At 44.3% G+C, this 24472-nt stretch overlaps 1 protein-coding gene across 19 annotated transcripts in view; it reads right to left on the bottom strand.

The window, feature by feature from the left end:
- The window catches only part of Cacna1c (calcium voltage-gated channel subunit alpha1 C), a 617874-nt gene that overhangs the window by 172800 nt on the left and 420602 nt on the right, over nucleotides 1-24472 (bottom strand). For 16 of the 19 annotated variants that reach the window (XM_027951019.2, XM_027951030.2, XM_027951021.2 and 13 more), the window contains exons 6-8: nucleotides 19939-20097; nucleotides 13084-13280; nucleotides 1716-1819 (exon numbers count right to left, since the gene is read on the bottom strand). In XM_027951019.2, coding sequence (XP_027806820.1) covers nucleotides 1716-1819; nucleotides 13084-13280; nucleotides 19939-20097 — 460 coding nt within the window. Of the gene's footprint in view, nucleotides 1-1715; nucleotides 1820-2126; nucleotides 2231-13083; nucleotides 13281-19938; nucleotides 20098-24472 lie in introns of all 19 variants that reach the window. The other 3 variants (XM_027951043.2, XM_027951042.2, XM_027951041.2) reach the window with 2 other exon arrangements.

The following is a 24472-nucleotide window of genomic DNA, read 5'->3' as shown; positions in this document are numbered from 1 at the left end:
TGTGTGGTGATGGGGATGGAACCCAGGGCCTCACACATGCTAGGCAAGTGCTCTACCACTGAGCTGCACCCCTGCCCTGCTCATTGTTTCTCACCCTGTTGGAAAACACTTGTCTCCCATGTAGCCTGCCCTTAGCAAAAGGTATAATGCCATCAAGGGCCCTTACAGGCCATCTGCCATGGAAATGGGTGGGATGAGATCCTTTCCTTCACCCAGTTCCCAAGAATGAACCCCGTGTCCCTGCATCATATTCAACTGCTCTAGTTGGGAACAGCTCTGCCCTGCTTCTATACTGAGAATGGACAGAACCTCTCCCCTCAAGCCTGAACTCTCACCAGCCCCCGTGTTCATGTCCCTGTACCTCCAGGGAAGACTATCAAAGCAGCTGGCTTGTTCAAGCAGAGCAGGAATAGATTAATCCCACCCCCCAAGGAGCAAAGGCAGCAGAGTAGGTTGCCCATGAGTGGTCACCAGGAGCATTTAGGTGGCAGGCCTTGGCATGGCTGGTGTGGACTGGTGAAGAAGAAAGTGAGCTGAAGAAACATCCCAAGCCTCCCGGTGAAAACATGGCTGTCCTCAGGGCCACGTGACGCCCCCCAAACCATGTGCTGCCTCTGTCACTTTTACTTTTTTTTTTCCAGAGGGGGTTACTGAAGATTAAACCCAGGGATGCTTGACCATTAAGATACATCCCCAGCCCTTTTTATTTTTTATTTTGAGACAGGGTCTTACTAAGTTGTCCAGACTGGCCTCAAACTTGTGATCCTCCTGCCTCAGCCTCCTGAGTTGTTGGGGCTATAGGCCTGTGCGACAACACTCAACCTGTCACTTTTAGCTTTATATGAGCAAGGGCTGAGATCAGGTAGATTTTATATTGTAGCCAACTAGGTAAATTTAAAGGAAAGTAAATTCCATCTCCTCTACTGTCAAATAACCTATGACTTTAACTAATTAAGTGTCCTTTCCATTCAGAAAGGGAAACATCAGTAATAAATTGAACAGTCTATGAATTAAAACTGAAGATAATTAGATTTTTGGTCTGTGTTTGTTTACCATATATATGTGTGTGTGTGTGTGTGTGTGTGTGTGTGTGTTTGTGTGTGTGTTTATATGGATATGTGTGTGTATATATGGATCAAATAAAACTTGCATGCTAGACAAGTGCTCTACCACTGAGCTACACTGTCAGCCCTACTTATATTTTAAACCAAATTATTATTACCCTGGTCTGTTCACCACTGAGTAAAAGTGATCTGAAATTCCCAATATTAGCCTGCAAATAGTAACTGGCCCAAGAGATAAGGCTACTTATCTGCAAGACTGCTATGTATGCTGAAAGCACTTCCTGTATGAGTCCTCCCTCAAATTCCTGCTGCAAGCCCTTTCTACTCAAGGGTCTCCTCATGCTGCTCTGGAGGCTGAGGTTACTGATACACAAGGAGAAGCATCCTGCCTGTCTTAACAGGAAGGGGATTTGATGAGGAGAGAGGCAGGACTAGGCATCTCTTCTCCATCATCTATCACTTAAACCAGTGGACTCCTTCTTGTGCATTTGACCCTTTACCAGCCAGGCCAAGGACATTCACTTCAAGGCTCCCAAGGTAACCCCTTATCCCAAGTTCATCAGAGCCAGAAAAGGAAAGAGCCAAGAATAGCGGAAAGAATGAATAAAAATAAATGGAAAAATCAAGACCTTTTTCCTTGGTCCTGCTTACCCGCTAAGAACACCGAGAACCAAGTTAAGTACAAAAAATGACCCTATGATGATTAGTGTAACAAAATAGATCCAGGGCCAGTCCCTTCCTACGGCATCATTGACCTGGAAGAATGGAATGATAGTTAGTGAGGCACACATAGCAACCGAGCATGGCCAAGTGCCAGCCACCAGCTCCCCAGACGCTGACCCGAGCAGCGCAGGGACCCGAGGATCCTCTAGGTGCAACTCAGAGGCCAAACAGCCTGCCTGGCCAACGGATCAGAATTTGTGGTTGAATGGAGACTTTTTTTATTCTGGTTTTCCTGGGCCCATTAAGGTCCTATTCCTGAGGATCCTGGCAATGGTCATAGTGGAACCTGGGACCTTGCTCGGCTGCATTGTAAAGAGGACATAAAAATGGTCAGCTTACCCGCTCAACACACCGAGAACCAGATTTAGAACGAAAAAGGATCCAAAGATGACCAGACTGACAAAATACACCCAGGGTAACTCATAGCCCATAGCGTCCTGCATCTGGAAAGATGAAGGAAAGTTAGGAAAAAGAAAGCAGAACTGAGTTAAAGCAAAGAGGCAGGTAGAAAGGTGTGTGAACATATCTGGAGGAGACAATGGGACCGAACTTGTGGATCAGGATCCATCATTACCCTTGGCTTCATCTCTATTCAGAATACTTGCCCGTGACCCTGATCTGAACTGTGAAGGGACTTTGCAGGCTCTCTCTCTTAAGAGGAATCTTGCCTTCCTCTCTCTGTTGTTTTATTTTCTGGAAAAGAAAAATTTATCCAATGTTTTCTATTCACTGGCCTAACAAGGTAGGTCACCTCAAAATATAATTTCTAAGCTGTGGGATAGATTTACCTCAGTTGGGTTTATGTGGCCATCAAATCTTCTGTTGTACCTTGAGGCATCCTGACCTTGGAGTGTGAAGCATGTCAGCTTTTACTGACAAAGCTGGAGAACTGATGCCTTCCAGGATGTATGAGGAAAGAGATCTTCCTAAAGGCTTGCCACCTGGAACCTGGGCTATGCCCAGAATCTAAAGCAGAATCTCAGTGCTCCATAAGCTGTACAGGCCACGGGCCAGGAAAGGCAGCCAGTTTGGTATAAGCATTCAGAGAAGGGTCCCTGTGCCTGTCACCACAGCCGAGATAGAGGTGGTGTGTATAGCCAGAGGTATGCCAGAGCTAACTCTTATGGCTGTGGAGAATTCAGTGTGTATCTCTTCCCAGCTCTGTGTTCAGTGACTTCACCTTGGCAGCTTGACAATGACCATGGTGGAAGTATTTACACCACAGAAATGGACAGCTACCTCAACTTCCTGTCCCTTGAAGCTGGAGGGTGGACATGAAGAGAGATCACAGATCAATGTTTTTATCAAAGAAGAAATTCATTTTGATTGTTCCTCAAATCTACTTATTCTGATGCTTTATGAGTGTACTAAACAGGTCTAATCCTACTGTCCTAAACATGAACCCAACATTTTCTATGTGAAATTAGTTTATAAACCCCAAATTCCTAAGTTCCAAGCTTCCTGAATGACTTCCATCAGTGGAAGTCATCTTAAAGCATGATCCTAAATAATAGCAGCATCCTGCATCATGGGGACCTTGTTTGGTCCCCACTCTGAAACTGAGGTTGGGCCCCAAAACCCATGTTTTTACAAGCCCCTAGGTAATTCTGATGCATGCTAATGAAGTTTGAGACCACTGACCTACCATTCTCTCCATAGTTCCCAACCTCATCTATAACAGCATAATAGAAATTGTGATTTTCCCCATTTCTCCATTATGTTGTACAGCAGCAGCATTGCTCAAAGTGTGGTCCCAAGACCACCAGCACCAGGATCATCTAGGAAAACTGACAAAGCAGGTTCTTGGTCCTGTTCCCAGTCCCAAGAGCTCAGTATGGCTCATAAATCTACATTGTAATCAGCCCAAGTGGTTCTAAGGTATGCTTAAGTTTGGTAACCAATGCTGCTATTTCCACTCCACATGCCTTAGTGAGTGGTGGTATATTAAGGTTCTCATCCCTCAGGGCTTCTTAGACTCTCAAAACCTATCCAGGAACTGAAGTATGCTGGTAAATATTATGTACTCCGTGTGCTGTGAATAAAGAAGATTGAGAAGTATTGAGAGATCTACCTAGTCTCATAGGTTTGAAGTATTACATCCCAATATGTTCTTTATGAATCCATTAATACTTCTTATTTTTTTTTTTGCATGGAGAAATTCACCAAATATAGTCACAGCATATAATGCAAAAATTGTATCTGTGGATCATTGGTTTGAACTGAATTAATGAGGAAGAGAAGAGTTCCCAACTTATGTCCATATAACCATGTCACAATTAAATTCAATTTAACCAATTTATTGAGCATTCCCATTTCCACCTACCCTGCTCTGTTGTTTCCATAGGACTTATCACTTTACAACTGTGCAATTTATTTATTTATGACAGTTATTATTTATTGTCTTCCATGCTAGATTGTAAACTACACAAGCTTTGTGCACTGGTGAATCCCATGTGCTGGAACAGTGCCTTGCATATGGTAGGTACTCAGTAAATGTTTGTTGAGTGAATACATGAATTTAAGATGTGCTAGGTGGTGTGCTGTAAATGGGAAGCCTTCTTAGCAGGGAAACTTAAGTAAAAAGTAATTACAAAGACAGGGGTGGTAAATGCCAATTGTAGGAGGAAGTAGGGAAGACTGGCTGGATGAGGCTGAGCTGGTGAGAGCCAGACCAGGCAGGGCTGTGTGAACTTCGTACTGTGGAGTCACTAAAGGCAAGTGGAGTGAAGGAGCAGGAAGGAAGCCCGGAGTCCATGTGATCCTCTGACAGGAATGGGGGTTTCCTAGGAACTTGGCCACTGTTAAAAATAGAGCGTGCAGCTGTAAAGCCTTCCTGGCTGTGGGATGGAGGATTTTCTCAGTGGCTGCACTACTAAAATATCCAGCAAAACAGCAGCTGTTGGGAGAAGCAGGGCAGAAGGTCTTTGGTGGGGCTGGGTGTGTGTGTGTGTGTGTAGGGGGACTCTGTCCCATCACAGGGAGCCTGGGAGCCTTCCTTTGGCCAGAAGGCATGTCTGAACCAAGAATGCAAAGGAAACCAGACCTGAGCAGAAGAAAAACAACATCACACAACACAAGCTGATGCAGGATGGGTGAAGTGAGACTAGGGAGAGAAAGGTGTGGGAGCTACGAGACACCGCCACGGTGGTCTTGCAATACTGGAGTATGCACGTCTCTCTACTATGGCAACGTGAGCAGACCCTTTGCCTACTCTCAGGAGCAGTCACATTCAAATCCATGTTTGTTCACCAAGTCACTGAGTGACTACAACGTGTAAGGTGTGGGTTCTGCTACAGATTTGAAGATGGCCCGAGATGGGATCCCAGGCATCGGCCAAAGAAGGACTTCTCAAGTCAGGAGTGTCCTTGTGGCTTTTCCTTTCTCAGGTTGTTATATCCTGCTAATAAAGGTCAAAGCAGTTCTTACCTTTCCTCTAAATTAGTGCTTCTTTAATTTGGGGGAAAGTAGGAGGTCAGGAAACACTGATGAAAACTATGAACTGTCACCAAAAAATGTGCCCATCCATGCAGCATTCTGCACATAGTCTCAAGAGGCACTGAGCCCCTGAGGCCCATGCCTGCGCCCCATGTTACTGACTTGCTCTAATGATCAATGGGCTTATTTCATCCGAACTCCAAAGGAAAGCTTTCTCTTCGTGTGAGCCACGGAGTCCATGGTGGCAGAGGTCTGTTTTGAACAGGTTCCCTTTCCCTATCCCTGGATCACACGCCCCCTATCCCCCACCTGCTGGCACAGGACAGGCGGGAGCAGCCAGTCCCAGGAGGAGATGGTGTGCTCATCACAGTTCACCCTCCCAGAGCTGCCTCCAGAGCCTGGGCAGATGGTGAGTGGGAGGGAGGACTGGTTGGCAATCCCCCAGCCTCCCCAGAATGAAATCTCTCCTCACTGGTGCCTCATACCCCCCTAAACTTGGTGAACATTTTACTTCACCAAAAACAGCCCCCAGGCCACACAAACCCACAAGGCTTGGAGATTGTCTTGGGCCCTTGATTACTATGGGCATCCTTTCCTATGTGTCACACACAAGGCTGCAGTGTCATTATGGACCTCCAGTAGATGGAACTCTGGACCTGAAGTTTGTCATCCCACAGATGGCCAGGGCTGTAAGGAGGAAACCCATGCTCTCCACCTTCCCTGTAGTCCTACATGCCTTCTTTGGCTGTGGGCTAGTTACTTTAGAGGTTCAAGGTGGGGACTAGCAGGTGAGGGCTGAGAGGGGGACAGTAGAGAGATGGAGGAGCTTCCAAGGTGGTCCTAAGAACCCCACCGCTCCCTGGATGAGCAACACTTGGCTGCCCAGAAGGCGTTTCTCTGGTGCTCCAGTGTGAGGGGAGAGTGCCCCCTTTTTTCTTTCTCCTCCTTATTCTGGGCCACCTACTTTTGGGGGGCAGGCTGGGTAGAGAGCACACAGTGCTGGGTGGCTTTGAAGTAGGACGATGCCTGGAGTGATGAGACTCATGTCTTAAATCAGCTGGAATGCACTATTAAGAAGGGGGAGAATAAAGAAAGTCATATTTTAAAAAACGACCCAGATTGCTGACACCCTTATTTAGAAGTGAAAACAGATAGGTCTTCTCAAACCATTAAGCTGGATGTTTCTTAGGTCTCTAACAAAGGAGCCGTGTGATTTCCCCAAGGAGGCACCACAGGGAGGCATCTTGATGTCCACCATCTGCAGTTCGGGGCCCCAGGTCCAAGAACTAACAGGATGACCCCTGCTTTTGCTAAAACACATGGCCCTGCTATTCTCAGTCTATGGAAAGAATAAAGGGAATGCTGAATGAAAAACACCAAAAACCCTTCTGAAACCAGTACCTAATTCCTCGTAGGAGTCCACAACCTTAAATCTTTTAATCTATCATTTATTTTCCCCCAAAAAATAAAAACACGAGGAATAGCACCTCTCTGGCTTGTTCCCTTGGGACCTTTCCTGATTCTAGCTGATCTCCGTGGGTCTCCATGTCATTTGTTCCTTCTCCTATAATGTTCTTGGTACAGGCATCATAGATCCAAAAAGACTAAATAGTTGCAGCAAGTGCCAAGAGAGGCCATTTTCTGTCAAAAGGCAGGAGGTACAAGCCCATAAAAGTCACAGTGCTTTCCACGGAGTGTCATTAGAGGACACGATTTGCTGACAGTGAAGGCCAGTCAGCCCAGGGCAATGCTCCCTATGTCGGTGACTCTTCATGATCCGTGTCACTGGAATGTGAGTGTCTACCCGGTGGGTCACTGAGTGAGCAGTAAGTGGGAAAACAGGTTTCATCTCACTCCCTTCTACCCCTGTACCTTTTTATTGTTGTTCAGAAAATTCCTGTCTCTGAGCACAAGTAGAAGCCTCACTTATGTGGGCTTCTTAAGAAAACAACAGACTTCTAACACCAAGGCAAGCCAACAAATCAAATTCCTCTGTGTATTTAAAAAAAAAAAATCCCTGAAATCAGATGGGCTCATGCAGTGATGCTGTGAGGGAGGTCAGGAGCCAGGGAGCATGGTGGCCTTGGTCTGAGCACCTGTCCAAGGCATAGCTGGCTCACAGCCAGAGATGCTTACAGCAGGCTGAGGGGCCCAGGCTGATACCTCCAGCTGCACCTCAGCAGCCTGCAGACGTCATGGTTGAGAACACTTTGGGGTGGCCCAGCCGTTTCTTGGGTTTGATGAGAATCTAAAGCACAGGTTACTTTAGTGCCCCAAACTGTGAAGGCTTCCTTCCCCTAGCCATAGGCACCTGCTCTCATTCCTCATACAGCCTCGGGATCAGTAGAATCCCACTACCCCCAGAGCATTCTGTGCCCCTGCACAGCTCTCTGCACTTCTTATCACTAAGCCCCACTCCTTCACGTGTTCTGTACCGCTTCAGTTAGATCCCAAACTCCTGGAAGGCAGGCCGTATTCTTCTGCATACCACACTTTGCCTTATGCTCACTCAGCCCTGGGAATATAGTAAATGCTCAATAATGTTGCTAAATTGAATTATTGAATATTGAAGCTTATTCATCTAAAACCAATGAAATGAGTGAAATACACTCAATAAATGAATGAATGAATTAAAAAATAAAAGAGGTGCTAATTCTCTTTCTTTATGTGTTTATGAATCATTAATTTATTGTTGAGCTAGTGGATTCTCTGTTTAAATCAGCACAGGTACTAAATGGGTGATACTCTGAGATTAAAAGTTGAAGACTACAGAGTCTCTTCTTCCACTCCCATGAGGAGCCCAAGAGCTGAGGATTTTCTCTCAGTAATTCCCGTAGAATGGCTATTGGCTCATCAGCAGAATTCGCTCTGCCCCTTAAGCTTTTGTGACATCTTTAGACTCGTGTTCTATATTCTACAGTGAAAGATGGTGGACTTTTTAAAGCAAGGTGGAGTGGAATAAATAGGATCAAACACCCAAATTCAACCTGCTTAGATGAAAAAGACTTTTGTCATAATTAAGGGAATTAGTGGCTCTGTGTGTGTGTGTGTGTGTGTGTGTGTGTGTGACCTTCGAAGGAGTATGTTCTCTGCATGTCTAGACATGTAAAGGGGACGGCAAAATGAAGTGTGGAATTGACAACTGACTGGGAAAACAGGTTTCATCAGGTTCGCTTCTACCCCTGTTCCTTTTTATTGTTGTTCACTGAAAATTCCTGTCTCTGAGCACACGTAGAAGCCTCATTTACGTGGGAGAAGAAAACTCGATTTATAAAAAATTAAATCATTAGAGTTTGTTTCTCAAGGTTTCTGGATGGCCAAATCAAAATGAACCCCAATCTGGGGCTATCAAAGACATTATTTTGTGATTCTAAAAAAATCTTTCCTTTCTACAGCTTCTCAATAAGAATTCTTTCTAAACTTATTTTAAAGCTCAACTTTTCGTTTTTAAAAGATTAGTGGAAGAACTGATTATGGAGAAGTCACTGAGGAAACAATGGGTGGTGTCAGGAAGAGGGTGACCCACAGAGCAGAAAGGGGTGTGAGTCTAGGAAGGCACAGACCAAAGGTGTCTACAGGGCTGCACAATATTCTTGGTGTCCCTAGATCAGAAGGTGGGTGAGCGGAAGCCTACGGAATTCTCTTGATGAATATTCAGGCATCTAGATTCCTGCAGAGTGGAGACATGCACCTCATGTGACGCCTGCTCTCACAGCTGCCTCCCTTTTCCCTGAGTTTCACATGCCACCTTCACTGGGAGTTGCAAACTCCAGGTTGGTGACCATTGTTTTCTATTTCCAGGAGCATGGGGCTGTATCAAGTGTTGGGCACAAAGATATTTGATTGATTGATGTTATGCTACTTGGTTATGATCTGGCTACAATTTGAGAGAGATAATGCTCAGAGTTTCAGACTGATGCTAATTATCAGACCATATTTGAGAATCCTACAGAGAGTCTGGCAGATCAGTTTGACTCAGTAGCCTCTGATATCTTTTGGAAAGCACATGCCTAAACCATATAAGACAAACAGTCTTGAATTATATGCAGATAGATAGGGATGTTTAGTTTAAAAAAAAACAAACCTGAAAGTAGAAATGGAAACCAATGGTAATCTTATTCTATTATTATATTTTCTCTCTTGGAGCTTCATTTCTCCTTCAGAAGAAAGGTGGTGTTTTTAATCTGAGCACATCCCCTCCTCCTCCTACCCAGGTCCTAGTTTTTGAGAGACTTGGACATTCTGAGAGTAAATGGAGGGGTCTTGGCTTAAGAGGTCGTTTCCCAAGAAAACTCCACCCAAATCTAAGTTTTGGTCTAGTTTCTAAATCCTATGCCCTGTCCTTTCCCTGTCATCTGTAGAGAGAGAATAGGACACTAGGTAAAAGAAATGACGTAAGCCAATTGTTCAGCTTGTCAGGTCTCAACCCAATGGCCAACGGCTTTCATAGATGAGGAGATGTTTAAGTATTATGTGACCAACTTTGATGCTATTTTTGGTCCACCAACTCTTCAAAATCATGAGAATACAATACAATAATTAGTGTCAGTGGAAAAGAGCTACAGACTCAGTATCATCCACAATAGGAGGCAGGTGTCTGTCATGTGTTACTGGAGATGTTCAAGGTCCCCTCTATAAGAGGCTACATATGGTGACTCAATCAATTGCTGCTGCTGCTGCTTCTCTTCCTTCTTCTTCCTCCTTAAGAGGGCAGAATGGAGGTTGAACCCAGGGCCTCACGCACAGTAGAAAAGCACTCAACCACTAACTTGTGTTCCCAGCCCTTTTGACTTTCTATTTTCAGACAAAATCTTACTAAGTTGCCCAGGCTGGTCTTGAACTTGTGATCCTCTTGCCTCTGCATTCCCAGTAGGTGGGATTACAGATGTGCACCACTGCACCTGGCTTAATTACTTCTTTAATGCTTTAATGACTTTTTCTTTTCCCCAGAAATATCTATCCGGCTGTTGGTTAGTTTAGAATGAACCCACTACCAGGGTTCCCATTTACTGCTGTACTTGAAATCTTGAGTACTCCTTTCCATGTTCTCTAGACTTGTACATTCTTTACAAGGGAAGACTATTTCCCCATTCTCCATGAAAACTATATGTCCCTAGACTGGTTCAAATCCAGTGGCTTCAAAGCAGCCACATGTACATTTAATAAGGGAGATTTCTAGGAGTTTCAACTCCAGCTCAGGCATCCGAATGGCCTGGAGAGTTTTTTTTTTTTTCCCAGAATGCAGATACTGGGGTCCTAACTTAGGAACTTCTAATTCAATGGCTTGGAGGTAGTTCTGGTATTTGTATATTAAGAAAGCTCTATATTTGATGTTAAAATATACTGAGATTGAGAGATTGCAAGTTAAAGATATGGCATAGAGGCAAGGAGAAGGAATGCAGAAGAGAAAGAAAGGTTGTGGGGAGAAGAAATAGCCACAGAAAGGTCAAAGCAATTAGAGAAGTTGTCTGACAGCAGGAGCATTGGGCTGGGAGGTGCCTCCATCATGAATAATCAAGTAGGGACTCTGCTTCAGCTTCAGGGGTGTGTGTGTTTGTGTACAGATACACACACATAATATGGCAACTTTGTAAAGGTGCTGGGAAAATCAGAGCGAGGCATGTCCCATGAGCCCGGGGATCATTCTTTCACCTCGAACACTTTTTCCATTCCCAGCCTGAGCTCTATCACACACACCCCAGGGGAGAAAGCACAACACAGCTGCCGAAAATTGGTAGTTGCGGTTGTGTGCCTCTTCCTATTCCCCTCTCTGGCTGTCACTGTGACAGTATTTCTTTGGGTCACATCTGGTTGGTGGGGTATCAATGACTTGTGATGGGGGAGAGGGAAGATCACGAAAATACGTCAGGGCCATCAGCCAAGTAAATTATACCTATTCTCCCCACCCAGCACCCACCCACCCCCTGCCACCCTGTCCTCAATTTGGTGCCATGAGAGGCTTTTCCATAGCAACTGAAGGCATGGGTTTGAAGCTCATGGGAGGAGGCGCCAAAGCCCACGCAGTCATATAGTCCACGGCCCATATGTGGAAATTCCCTATGTGCAGGAGGATCTTTCATCCCTGGGTTGCCCGAGGGACTCACCCAGGGTAGAAGGACCGGTTAGAGCCACTTGGGAATTTGATCTGCTTTGCTAAGTATAATAAATTTGCCTAAGTGTAATAAGTTCAAATTCTTTATCTTCCAAATCGTACAAACCCAAGTTCTCATTGAACATCAGCCTGAAAAATATTTTCCGGGTTTAATTTTAGTTTGAAGCAGAGGCAATACCACCACTGTCTTCTGTTCAAAGTATCACAAAGCAACCACTTTGCCATGGTACATTCTCCTTCTGTGCACCATTATTCAGTTTAGAATTTAGTCTGTTTTTTAGACAACTGGATCATATTTATGACTGAATCTTCACTACCTAGGAGCATCGCTGGCATGTAAGGACATTCAATAAATGTTTGCTGGGAACAAGGGACTCAGGCAAGTTTCCAGTAGTCATTGACAGAGAGGTACAAATTTCATAGCAACACTGGGCTTTGGCATGTTGACTATAATGTAAAAACTCAGGAAGAGAGGTTTTGAATCAATAGGACACGGTGCTTATAAAAAAAAAAACTTTAGAAGATATGATACTGTGCATCACATCTCTGTACTGTTATACAACTCTTCCTTCTGATTCTGTAAGAAGTCAACACCTCTCTTGGCATTATTTCCTTTCTATCTGGCAGCTCTGCTGATGGGGAAGGCATTTGCTTCCCTCTCACTCTTCCCTGCTTTAGTTTGTAGACACTGTTCCCTACGCAGCCTCTTAGATTGTTTTCACGATGGCCAAATAGATTTGACTATTTGCGAAACTCTGGGAGAGATGATATTTTCAAGACTGGCAACCGCTTTATTCGCCCAAAATTCTGGAGAACAACACTGGATCCTGGCAAATCATTTCTCATGCTGAAGTAGGAGACACTACAAAGAATATATTTTCTGGAGGTTTTACAAATAATGGACTTGACTCTGCCAGAATGGAGACAGCTCAAATACAGTGTATGTATTTGCTGATTGGATAGACTATATACAAATCTGGCACTTCAAGGGCTTGAACGTTGGCAAAGTAGTGACAGCTGCTGGATAATAAGAGGAGCATATTTAAAGTAAAAGAAAATATATTATGGATTGGTTGGCACTCAAGAAGTGGGATTTCTAAATATGCAGCACACAACCAGTAGAGTGCTCTGTTAACTGTGAAAACAGTGACAGTTTATTTTTCTAATGAACTATCCTAACATGTTAAGGTAAGACTAATGAGAAATAATGCTACTAATGAGAAATAATGCCATAATGCTACCCAATTCAGTAGAAATGGCTTCTTTATAGGATTTCTTTTTTGGAAGATCAGGGCCGATTTTTCTCCTAAAGAGAAAAAAGGGCAGTCATTTTCTCCCTAAGAATTCGTCATTGTGCCCTGTTGCTCTCTTTTAGAGAAGGAGGGGGGAAAAAGAATAATAGAAGAAGGGACTCCACAATGGGAAGAGGAATTAGACAGAATCTCTGTGCCAGGCATGGCCAGCTCATTCACAGAGCATCCACTACACATCAGTGTTCTACAATACAACTAGATAAACTAAAGATGGTGTTTCTCTAAGGCTGATGGGCAGGGAGAGGAGACTATTTAGATTGGCATTTCATGCTTCATTTCTCAGGTAAGACCTGGAAGAACTCAAGGATACTCATCAACCATTCCCTCAAGATGAGTGCATGACCCTAGTATCACAGGGAGGAGAGAAAGGGAGATGTGGAGATCAGGCCCACACCTCTGTACTCCCTGCCCTGAGTGCCCACTTCCAGGTACATACCCAATACAGCACGTCTGTCCAGCCCTCCATGGTGATGCACTGGAACACTGTCAACATGGCGAAGGCGAAATTGTCGAAGTTGGTGATGCCATGCTTGGGACCATCCCACCCGGGCTTGCACACAGTGCCATTCTGACACTGCCGCCCATGGCCTGTCTCCAAAGCACAGGGGGAAGGATCCTCTTCTGCTGGAACATCTCCAAGGTCAGGGGAAAAGAGTGAAGGGAGGGAAAGAAGTGGGCAGAGAAAGAAGCAAAGGCATTAGAGAGAAAAGTGAAAGGACAAGGTTGAGGGGATAACCACTGGATCATGCAGAACCAGTCTGAATGAGCCCCCTGCCTCATATATGAATCAAACATAAAGATCTAGGTATTCATTTGAGTCTGCCACCAACTTAGAAGGTCAGTACTTTCAACTAAGTGTTGGAAAAATGGTATTTTAACCTTGGCAATTGATTTCAAGGATAGTAGGACTATTGCCCATTCTGTTGTAATGACTTGGCATCATAGTCAAGTGGCAGACAAAAAGGTAATGATGATGCAACCATTTGAAGTGGAAATTGTTCTGAAAAATGACAGAACGTCTCTCTCCTTCCCCCTCTCCCTTCCTTCCTTCCAAGTCAAGGCTAGAAGGTTCCTTCACATGGTGAGTTAACGGATCCCAGCCAGTAATGCTTTGTGATTACACTAGTCCATTTCATATGACATGGTGCATCACCAGGATTCAAGTTACTTCAGCGGGAAGCCTGCTGAGGACGGACGAAACGTGGGCTGATGGTAGGGGGGAGGCACCCACTGCTGACTGTGTCTTGTGCATGTCAGGTGGGACATTGCAGTGCTGTCCTTTGCTCTCCAGCATTAACACCTTTCAGAAGAGGTGAATCATTTCCTGACCCCTAATAAAGACAGAGTGGTGGTGGGTGACAGGATGAAGACTTCTTAGGGGGCTGGGGATGTGGCTCAAGCGGTAGCGTGCTCGCCTGGTATGCATGCGGCCCGGGTTCGATCCTCAGCACCACATACAAACAAAGATGTTGTGTCTGCCGAGAACTAAAAAATAAATATTAAAAAGAAATTCTCTCTCTCTCTCTCTAAAAAAAAAAAAAAAAAAAAGACTTCCTAGGTGTGGACAGGACTTTTCCAGGACAAAATATGACATGTCATCTGTGGAGAAAGAGTGCTGGGAAGAGCTACTAGCAAATTCATGAGTTAAGATGCAATTTATAATTTCAGTGTGCAAATCACTGGTAACTTTAAGACTTGATGGGTCTAAATTACAGTAAAATACTAAGGTAGCCTTGACCCCTGTGAAAGGTGAGAGTGGGAAATTCCCAGCAGTTTGTGAAATCGAGGCTCTTGTACCTGTGGAAAGTGATGACAATGTCAAAGAGAAGCGACCTCAGTTCTTACAAAGAATTCACAGCAGTGAAAATACAACCACAGAGAGAAAATTTGCTTGTAGTTCTTCATTTAGAGACAAGAGGTCACCCAGGATCTTTTCTTTTTTTGTAAGGATCAAAACAATGGCAAGTGTGATTCATTTGCCTGTGGGACACAGGCTCTGCTTGGAAGATGATTGGTTGGCTCGCTATTTCTGTTTGTGGCTTCTAATTTGAAACTGTTCACTTTCAAGAGGAAGTCAGAAATAGTAATCCTTCTGGAATAATTCTTAGGAGAATGGAGTTGAGTGTGATGGTTGAAAATATATGTCTGGTGTCTCCCTGGTGGCTGTCCTGGGTGCTCGGTTTCCTCTTCCTTCTCCCAGTCCTCACCTCTTCTACGCCACGCACAACCACACAGAGCTTTACTGAAGTATAATTTACATGCCTTGGAATTCATCAATGTAAATGTACATCACAATTATTTTTAGTGCATCTTCATGATTTTGCAACCAACACCACAATCCATTTTAACAGCTCCATCACCCCTCCCCAGTGCGCTGTCACAGTCAGGCCTTGCCTGACCCCAGCCTCTAACAACCTCATCTGCTTTCTGTCTCCAAAGCTTTGTGTCTTCTCGAAATTTCACATAAATAAAACCATACATTATGTGGCTTTTTGTGCTCCTCTTTTTCGCTCAGCATCATATTTTTGGGTTCGTCCCTCTCGTTGCCTCGTTCAGTGTAGTATGTTCCTCTTTATTGCTGAGCAGTGTGTTTTACTGTACGTTGATCCATTCACCGGTTGGCGGACATTTGGATTCATTTGGCGGACATTTGGATTCATTCCAGGTTTGGGCCATTCTGAGTAATGCTGCTTCCTGGCTTATTTGTGGCCTGGTGCCCAAACTTGCATGTGGGTCCTTTGTTCAATGACCAAGGTGATGGGTCTGCAATAAGGATCTCTGAGCTGTTTGAGATCGGCATCCACACCATTCCCTTATTCCAGGGTCTGGCTCCCAGGAGGGCTCCAAATATTAAGGGAGCTGAACTGAACTCCCCTTTAGCTACAATTTTTTTTGTATGAATTTTGATACTGTGAAATCTTTATAGAGATTGGGGCAGGAGAGAAACTAAAAAGTAAATCCCAAACCTAAATAATACATTAAAAATAGCAGAGCACCTAAAAAAATTCAGAGTTGAGAGACTGGAAGACCAAGAACCAAACATATCATAAATTCTGTTTGGTTCTCACTCATTCTAGAAATAGCTTTCTAGAATGATGTGTTCAGCCACGTGGTAAAGTGCTGGAATGATATGAGAGATGGGACCAAAAAAAAAAGAGGGTGAAAAAAATAAAGGGAAAACCTGCATCTCTTTTTCCTCTGTTTTGCTTTTTTGGGGCGTGAAGATGCTGTTGATCTTCACATTGTGACGGCTGATCTGACAGCTTTCCCTGTAACCTCCCTTCCTAAAACAGCAGAAATAAGGCAAAAGGGGAGGCTGCCAAAGCGAGCTCCGAGTGTCCTCAAGGAAGGAAAACATGTTTGGGGATTTTTACAGATACATGTTACAAAGAAAATGGCATCAAGGGAGAGTGATCTCATTAATAAAAGAGAAAGGGATGAGACTCAGAAATATTATCATCCACAGGCTCAAGTGCCTCTCCGCTATTTTAAATCTGTCTTGAACAACAATAAAAAAGATTGGAGAACAATTAAGAAGCAATGATGATCCGGTAAAAATAGGAATTTATAAAAAGCACTAAAGGGAACACTCGAAAAATGTGAACACACATAAATCAGCAGGTCCTGCAACATGTACTCCAGGGTGAGGGGAAAGGAGCTTAAATGGGAAACGTGTTGCAAAAGTGGGAACATGAGTGGGGGGAGGGGGATGCGGACAAAGCAAGTCCAGCTCTATGTTTCAAAACAAATGAAGAAAGGCAAGGTCATTCTAGAAACTCCAAATTAAGTGTTTTTTTTTTTTTTTTTTTTTTTTTTTTTTTAAATAATGGAGGCAAGGACGAGGAGAAATTTTAGAAATGCAGGTAACACCAACAAGAACTGAAATCCTAGGAGAGCTCCAGTTAAGGGTTCCATGGAGAATTCACCAAAGACAAAAACAATTACTTTTTTTTGAGGTCCTGACTTTACGGAGTGAATAGAATGAAGGTGATTTCATTGCTAGGTTTTAGCCAACCAATTCTGTTGCCAGTCCCGGGGGTAATTACTGTGCTTGGGAGAGCTATTCAGAGTGACCTGGCTCTGAGAACCATCAGACAGATGGAACAACCAGAAACAAAAGGTATTGGCATATGGGGCTGTATCTGTTGAGGAACCAAGAAGGCGCCTTGCAGATGCCACAGGGATTAGGGGAAAACTGCCTCTTCTGAGACCATCTCCACTGGGGGCTGTCCACGGACAGGCAGCCAAGAGGCAGAACAGTGGTTCACCTGGATGGCTCCAGATCTCTCTTGTATGGATTTCATAGCTCAAAGTACAAAGCATTCTAAAATCTAGAACTACATAAATTTCACAGTCTGTGAAATAATATCAAAGTGTAAAAAGAAGGATTTGATGGAAATTCCATTAAAAATTAGAACAAGGATTCACATAGAACTTTTGTAAAATCTAAATATACAGAAAATATGGCAACTCAATTGAAAGTCCAAAATAAAAAGTGGAGGTGGGGTGGGAAAGACCACTAGTTCTAAAGGTTTTCAAAACTCTCCAAAACCCATTCGGATTGGTTTCAAAGATTGCAAGTTTAAGGTCTTCTACTCCATGGCTGTGTTGAGTATGTCCAGATTTCTGTATCATTTTTTTCCTCCTCAGTGGGATTAGTTGCTGTCTGAGGCCCTAACAGCAGCGGTATCATGTCCTGTTGGGAGCAATGAAGTGGGTCCCTGGAGTGTCATCAGATGGCAAGTATTGGAAGGAGGAGGTGGGTGAGATGACTGCAGAGAATGTGGAAGAACAGGCTTCTGCAGCTGAGTGCCCTTGACCCCTTTCCCAGCAGGGAGTCTGGCTCCACACAGAGGAGTGAGGTCACCTTCTGGTGGAGCCCCACGTGGTGCCTCTCCTTCGAGGACTTCTCTTGTTGTCCTGCACTGGCCCATGTTCACACAATGGAAGCCCACTTCTCTTCTGAACTTGATAAAACCTACCCACATGAATAATCTGATGAGTCTTATGGTAGGAAGCAGGAAACTTCTCAGGTACTTTATCTGGTTCTGTTTACTATCAAGAACAATATGATCCTAAATTGGCCAGTCCAATTGGTAAAGCCAGGTCTGTCTTCATCTTAAGACCACAGGAGGCCATTAATGCTTTCAGCACTTCAGGTGGCCTTTTCAGTGGACCCTGTGGCTGTGTCCTAGGGGAGAGGTGCCCATCCTGTGTGTTCTTTGTCTGTAATACCCACCATTTTCTTGTTTTTGCTGCTGGGGCCTGATAACAAAGCCTGATGGCTTCCAACCATAATTCAGGCTGCCGATTCTAAGAGGCCCTTGCAAGATCCTTGCCACCAGTAGAAAACATGCTTTTGCAATTTTCCCATTAGGATGACAGAAATGATGGGCAGATTTTGGAGCAGTTCTTCTTGGCTTACTGGTGAACAGACATTTGATGGCATGGCATCGTTACCATCTTGGGCTCTTTGGCAGAATTTCGCCATTCACGTTTCCCCATTTCATTTGGTGAAAGCCCCACTGCTAGTCACTGCCAAACTGATGAGGAGTCTTTGAGACTCCACATCTCTGTGACTGCCCAAGGAGTTTGGGTCAAACAGGTCATGGATCATTTCAATACAATCAGCTCTTAAGGAGGTTGAGAATGGAGCTCTAACAAAGCCACACCATTAATATAAATTTATTGGTTCAGGGCTAGCTATAGATTAAGCTGAATAAAAGGAAAAATTAGAATTAAAGGGGAAATATTATTCATTATGCTTTGTATTTCTCTAAGCAAGGCTGAAAGTCTCAGAATTTTAGCTAGAGGCAAGAGAGGCAAGAGCTGTCTTTTTTCCAATTTTAAAAAGTTACATATTTTAAATCATGATAATTTATTTTACACAATGATGACCCAAGTAATTTGGAAATTATCTCAGGAGTGAATAGCCTCCTCTTAAACAGATTCTCCACTAAAAAAGTACAAGCAATTGAGTGATTATGTGACTGTAGATTTATAGTAGGGTTTTTGTTTGTTTGTTTTAGGGGGGCACTGTGACCATGTGATAATGACCTAGGTCATTGCAAATATCCATCCAATCGAACCAGATCATTCATGCCAAGTAACCTATCTTGGATTCTGAATCATGATTTATCCATTTCACTGTTGGTTGTATATATGCTATCCAACCTCACTCCCCAATGCAAGGGAGGCAAAATTTAATTTAATGCCTGGGCTAAAAGGGAATGAGAAGCAGCTTAGGTACAGAGGAAGGAGGTATCCCTTAATAATCCAGACAGATGCCCTCCTCTCTCCACCAAGATGCCAAACACTAAGATGACATATCTTATTGCTTGAAAAAAGTCATATCAACTTAGTACTGCTCACCACTTTGGGGTGGGGAATATTTTTTTCAACAAGGTCTTTGTGTTAAACTGCTTTATATGTCTGTTTAAAGCCTTGTCAATTTCTGTTTAAATATTGTTTAAAAGGTCAAGCTGAGATGTTAGAAATGTAAGATAGAAGTTTGTAGCATATCCCATGAGCCAAAACTTTGGTGCCACTCAGGGAAGTGCTTAATGAACCAGCATTGCTTGTTAAATATATTTGATTTATGGAAGGAATACAAAGAGAGGAGTCTCTGGAAGGAAAGGATTGATAGCCAAGAGGTAGAGCTAAACTTCCTCCTTGAGGAATAGAAATTTGGCTGCTGGTAAGGGAGTGTGATTCTATGCCTGCCCTCTCATTCACCCTGGTGTGGGGCTCAGGGGCTTTTGCCCATAAAAGGAGAAGGAAACATTAATTGCAGAAAAGCCAGGATCAGCCCGGAAAGGGTGAAAAGACCTCAGGGCTGTGAAGGGTGAGTGTGTTGGCTGAGGGTGTTACTGGCTTCCAAGAAAGGCCTTTGATGAGGAGTCACACTGACATGCAGATGCAGCAGAGACACAGAGGTTAATACTGATTCTTAAATTATTCAGAATCAGCTTCAAAAGTGAAAAATTGACCAATGCTAAGTTCTTAAGTCTGTGTTTCTCAAATTGAATAGTCATTCAAACATGTGCTGGACAAAGCTTGCATTTGGCTGTTTTAACAGATCTCTTTCAGTGAAAACAGAAATTGAACATAAGAGGAAAAGAATAAGGAGCACTGCTTCTCTCTTAGCATGGCTGGGACATGGGCCTTTGAATGAAGGAACCTCCGGCAGCTTGGCTCGACAGGTGACAGCAGTGCTTCCAACCACACAGTAAACAGCTAAGAGAAAACCAACAGCCTCTTAGGAACCTGTCACCTGGCACCCTGCTCTTACCTGCTATGCCTTCCTGGTTATAGCACGTCTTATGCATCTTCCCCATGAAGAGCTCCAGGCCGATGATGGCATAGATGATGATGACAAACAGCACGAGCAGGGCAATGTGCAGCAAGGGCACCATGGCCTTGATGATGGAGTTCAGGACCACCTGCAGACCTGTAACGGCAGGATCATCCACTGTGACAACCCTGAGTGTGCCGGCCTCCACTGACGGAGCCTGGTGCTCCCTCGGATGCCACACAGGCAAGATCTCACGCAATCTTCTTAGCAGCTTGGAGAGTGGGGTATCGTGAGCCCTATTTTTTTTTTAGATGAGGAAACAGAGGCTCAAGGTCATATAGTCAATGAGCCACAGAATGAGGATCTAAATCCAGGTTGGCCTAACTCCAAATGTGTCTTGGAGGCATGTCCAAATAAAAGGACTGGCAGAGGCTGTACCTCCAAGGGGAAGAACACATTATTTTCATCCATAACTATCAAATCTGCTATATCCCATCTTAGAGACAACCTAGCACCTTTCTCTCTCAGAGCAGAGTTCAGTACAGTGAGGACTCACTTTGGCCATGAAGGACTTATTTATCTCTCAAGGTTTCTTCATGATGGGATTACCAGAGCCTATGGGTGACCCATCTGCTATAAACCACAGATCAGCCTGGTTGACAGGTATCCAGGAGGGTAGGACTTCCATTGCTGAAAGTGACTCACCACCAGGGTACATCGGGATGGTGAGACCTCTGAGACAGGACTGGGGAAACAGCTTGGAAGGTACCTTCTCTGAACTGAGTGAGTTGACAAACCACTCTCCACTAGGATATCCTAACAGGCTGAGTTCTCAGAGGGAGCCAGCAGAACATTATACTTTCCTTTCGAATGACCAACAGAAAGGACTTCTTATTTAGAAAGGCATAGAGTTTTAGTTTGGGAGAATAAAAAAAAAAAGTTCTGGAAATGGTTGAAAATGGTGGTTGCACAACAGTGTGAACAGATTTAGTGCCACTGAACCTGTACAATTAAAAATAGTTAAGATGGTAAACTTTGTTATTACTTACTACCATAGTTTAAAAAAAAATCTAAAAACTATCCAGAATCCGGGAGAGTGGGAAACACACAAAAAACCCCATGGAACATCTGGGTCTTATCAGTGTCCTCAAGGTCTGTAGGTTTGTTCTTTGGTCTAGGGGGAAGGAGGACCCCCTTACTTACAGGCTTGATCATTTGTAGTGCTAATCATTTAAAGGGGGTGCTGCAAGCTTCATTTGCCAATGGTGGGGAGGTGGTTACCAGGAGGTCACCCCAGATTACACCCAAACATAGTCACTCAAGAGCTTTGTGCCCACAGCAACTGCACCAAATCTTCAAGACCCAAGGAGAAGGGTGGAGAAGGCAGCTTCCCCTTCCTTCCATAGGCCAGTTGTACAGAAAGTCACCTTGTGAGTCTCCTCTGACACACGTACAAGAGTATGCACACCTCTGAATCCCAAACAGGAGTCACTTTAGTGTCCTTACCTCCCCAGTGTTCTCTCATGCCAGCTGTGGAGGTATTACTCCACTTCTCAGGGTCTGGCGATTCCACCCACTGCCCTCTTCACTGGGTAAACCAAGTCTGTGTCACCCTCCCTCCGACCCTGAGGCAGTCACTAGTGCTTTGAGCTCTGGTGGAGTGGTTTTCTCAAAGCTAATTAGAAGAATTCTCCCTAGCTATTAAGCCAAGCCGGGGAGAGGGGAAAAAAATAAAAAGAGAAAAGCTGGAATAATTTTACCTGTGAATTAATGAGAGTGCTTTGCAGCCTCCCATTAGAACAAGATGTTTTCGGATCCAAATGATTCCATTAATTAGCAAGTTGTACACACATTAGTGTTAAAGTATGCGAAGCCATGAAGAAAGTTGAGCTGCAAAGCAACTTTGAGAGGTGGCTGCTGGGGGTAGAGACTTCTAAACGCTACTCACAGCAGTGGGAGGGAAACCCCCACATCCTGAAGCCCAGGCCACGAGGGAAGTGTTTTATCTGGACTTCAGTGCTATTATGGATTGGATCTCGAATGTCCCCCAAAGGCTTGGTCCGCAGTGCAACAATATTCAGAGGTGGGGCCCTCGTGAAGTGATTGGATCATGAGGGGTCTGACCTCATCAGTAGCTGATGGCTTTATTAGGAGGTGGTGGAAACACTAGGAGATGGAATTTAGTTGGAGGAAGTGGGTCACTGGGGGTGTCTCCTGGAAGGGTATATCTTGTCCTTGGCCTCTCTGCTTCTCTGCTCCTGGCTGCCATGAGGTGAATAGCTTTGCTCCACTACACCTGCCCCCACCATGATGCTGTCCCTCACCAAAAGCCCACAACAATGGAGCCAACTGACCATGGACTGAAACTGAGCAAAAATAAACCTTTCCCCCTTTTAAATCATTTATCTCATGCATTTTTTTGTGACAGAAATTGATCAACACACGTGCTAAGCCTGAAAGGGCAAGAAATGGTAGGCAAAGTAGTAGACAAAGTCGCCGTGGGCAAGGAGGTCCCCTCCAGGCTGCAGCCAGAGGCTTTGGTCCAATGGCCACCTCAGGCTTCTGAAATCTCTAATGTCTTCCTTTGCTCTTAGGATGAAGATCAGGGTTCTCTTGTGCCCCCACAAGGTCCTATAGGGCCTGGCCCCACCCACCTCCCCACCCACCTTTCTACATTCCTAGTCCCTGCTCCTCTCTCTGGGTTCCAGTAAAACAGCGTTGATTTTTGTTTTAGCTGCAAATATGCTCTACAGTCATTTTGTGTCTCTATAGCCACAGAATGATATTTTAGTTAATGATGGGCCTCATATACAATGGTGGTCCCAAAGGATTAAAATGGAGCTGAGAAATTCCTCTTGCCTAGTGACACTGTGGCTGTCATAACATTGTAGCACAAGCCATTACTCATGTGTCTGTGGTGATTGGAGTCACGTAAAGCTAAAGCACATACAATTATGTGCAGTACATAATACCTGATAATGATAAATGGCTACATGTCTGGTTTATGTATGTACTTAACTATACTTTTTATTGTTATTTTAGGGTCTATTCCTATTTATAAAGAAAGTTCACTGTAAATAGTATGCTGTGTGATCCTGGCAGTAGCTGAGAGGCTACATCCACTGACCAACCCGTGCCATCTAGGTTTATGTAAGTGCACTCTAGGACGTTCACATGTAGAAGAAATCGCCTAAGGTCACATTTCTCAGAATGCCACCTCCTGGTGAAGTGATGTCAATGTGTACTCCCTGCACAAGGCCACCACACATGCTGTTCCCTCTGCCTGGGACACCTTGGCCTATTCCTTCTTCTACATCCTTCAGCTCTCAGTCCAACCATCTCCTTCCCCAGGGATCCTTCCTTAAACTCCCAGACCAGATAGGATTTGTTCTGTGTCTTCTTGGACTCATTTCCATTTCTTTGGAGCACTCGCCTTGGTTTGAAATGGTATGTTTATTAAAGTGAATTTAAAACATTTATATCTTATCTCTCACATGAGGCTGAGTTTCGTGAAGATGATGACTGTGCCTGCTCTTCTCATGGTTTTATCATTAAGGTGGCTGGGTGCAGAGCACTCAGTAAATATTTACTGAAGAAGTGACAAAACTTATTCAAATAAACGCTATTGCTACTATGGAGCATGAGTGGGCTTTGCCGCAATGAAGTTCTGCTTTACAGGTTAGTGTAGAGTGGACAGGTGAGTGTTGAGCCTGCAGAGGAGGACAGAGGCTTTGAGCAGCCTTCAAACAGGCCAAATGGGATTCAAAGCAGCTGTGGGCTTCATTACAGCTATCATTGATGCCACCGAGTTCCTACACAGTGTTCCGTTCCTTAAGTCTCCATCTGGGTTGGTGGCTATACCAACTACCTGAGCAACAGGCCAGAAAACAAATTCCTCAGATCCCTCCCTCCAGTCAGTTACCAAATTCTGCGAGTTTGATTTTGTACTATCTTTAGACATGCATAAATTATTTTTTTACTACATAAATAATGCATGCTAATTATATAGAAATAGAAAATACTTACTAAGGAGAAATTAGAAAACACAGTGGGGAAGAAGCAGTCACTCACTGTCCCACCACTGTGAGCCTTTTGGTATATACTTTGGGCCCATGACTCCCTCCCCTTCCCCCCGTATCCTCTTGGTGCTTGTCATTCAGTTAAACAGCCTCCCTATTTTCATGTTTGCCCTGTCTTCATGCTGGAGTTAGAGTGCTTTTCCTAAAAGAAACAATTTGGAAAGTGTCACTTTTGAAAGTGTTCCAGTGATTCCTCATCACCTACAGGTCAAACTCACCTCCTCCTTCCCAGATTTGATCTCCTACCAGTCCCAGTTTCCACCTTACACTCCAGCAATGCGCTCGACCATCTGGAGGTCTCTGGCTTCCAGCCTCCGTACCTTGGTGCATGCTATCCTGCCTGCCTGGAATGCTGTGCCCTGCCTGCCTGAGAGCTCCTTGAGTCTTGTCGTGTCTCCTCATCTCTGATCTCAGGCACACAGCAGGGACCCAATGCACATGAAGCTAAGTCA

Source organism: Marmota flaviventris, chromosome 3, assembly GCF_047511675.1.
Source record: "Marmota flaviventris isolate mMarFla1 chromosome 3, mMarFla1.hap1, whole genome shotgun sequence".
Classification (NCBI taxonomy): Eukaryota; Metazoa; Chordata; class Mammalia; order Rodentia; family Sciuridae; genus Marmota; species Marmota flaviventris.
Note: the sequence above shows the minus strand (reverse complement) of the source record. Positions and strands in the feature narration are given on the sequence as shown.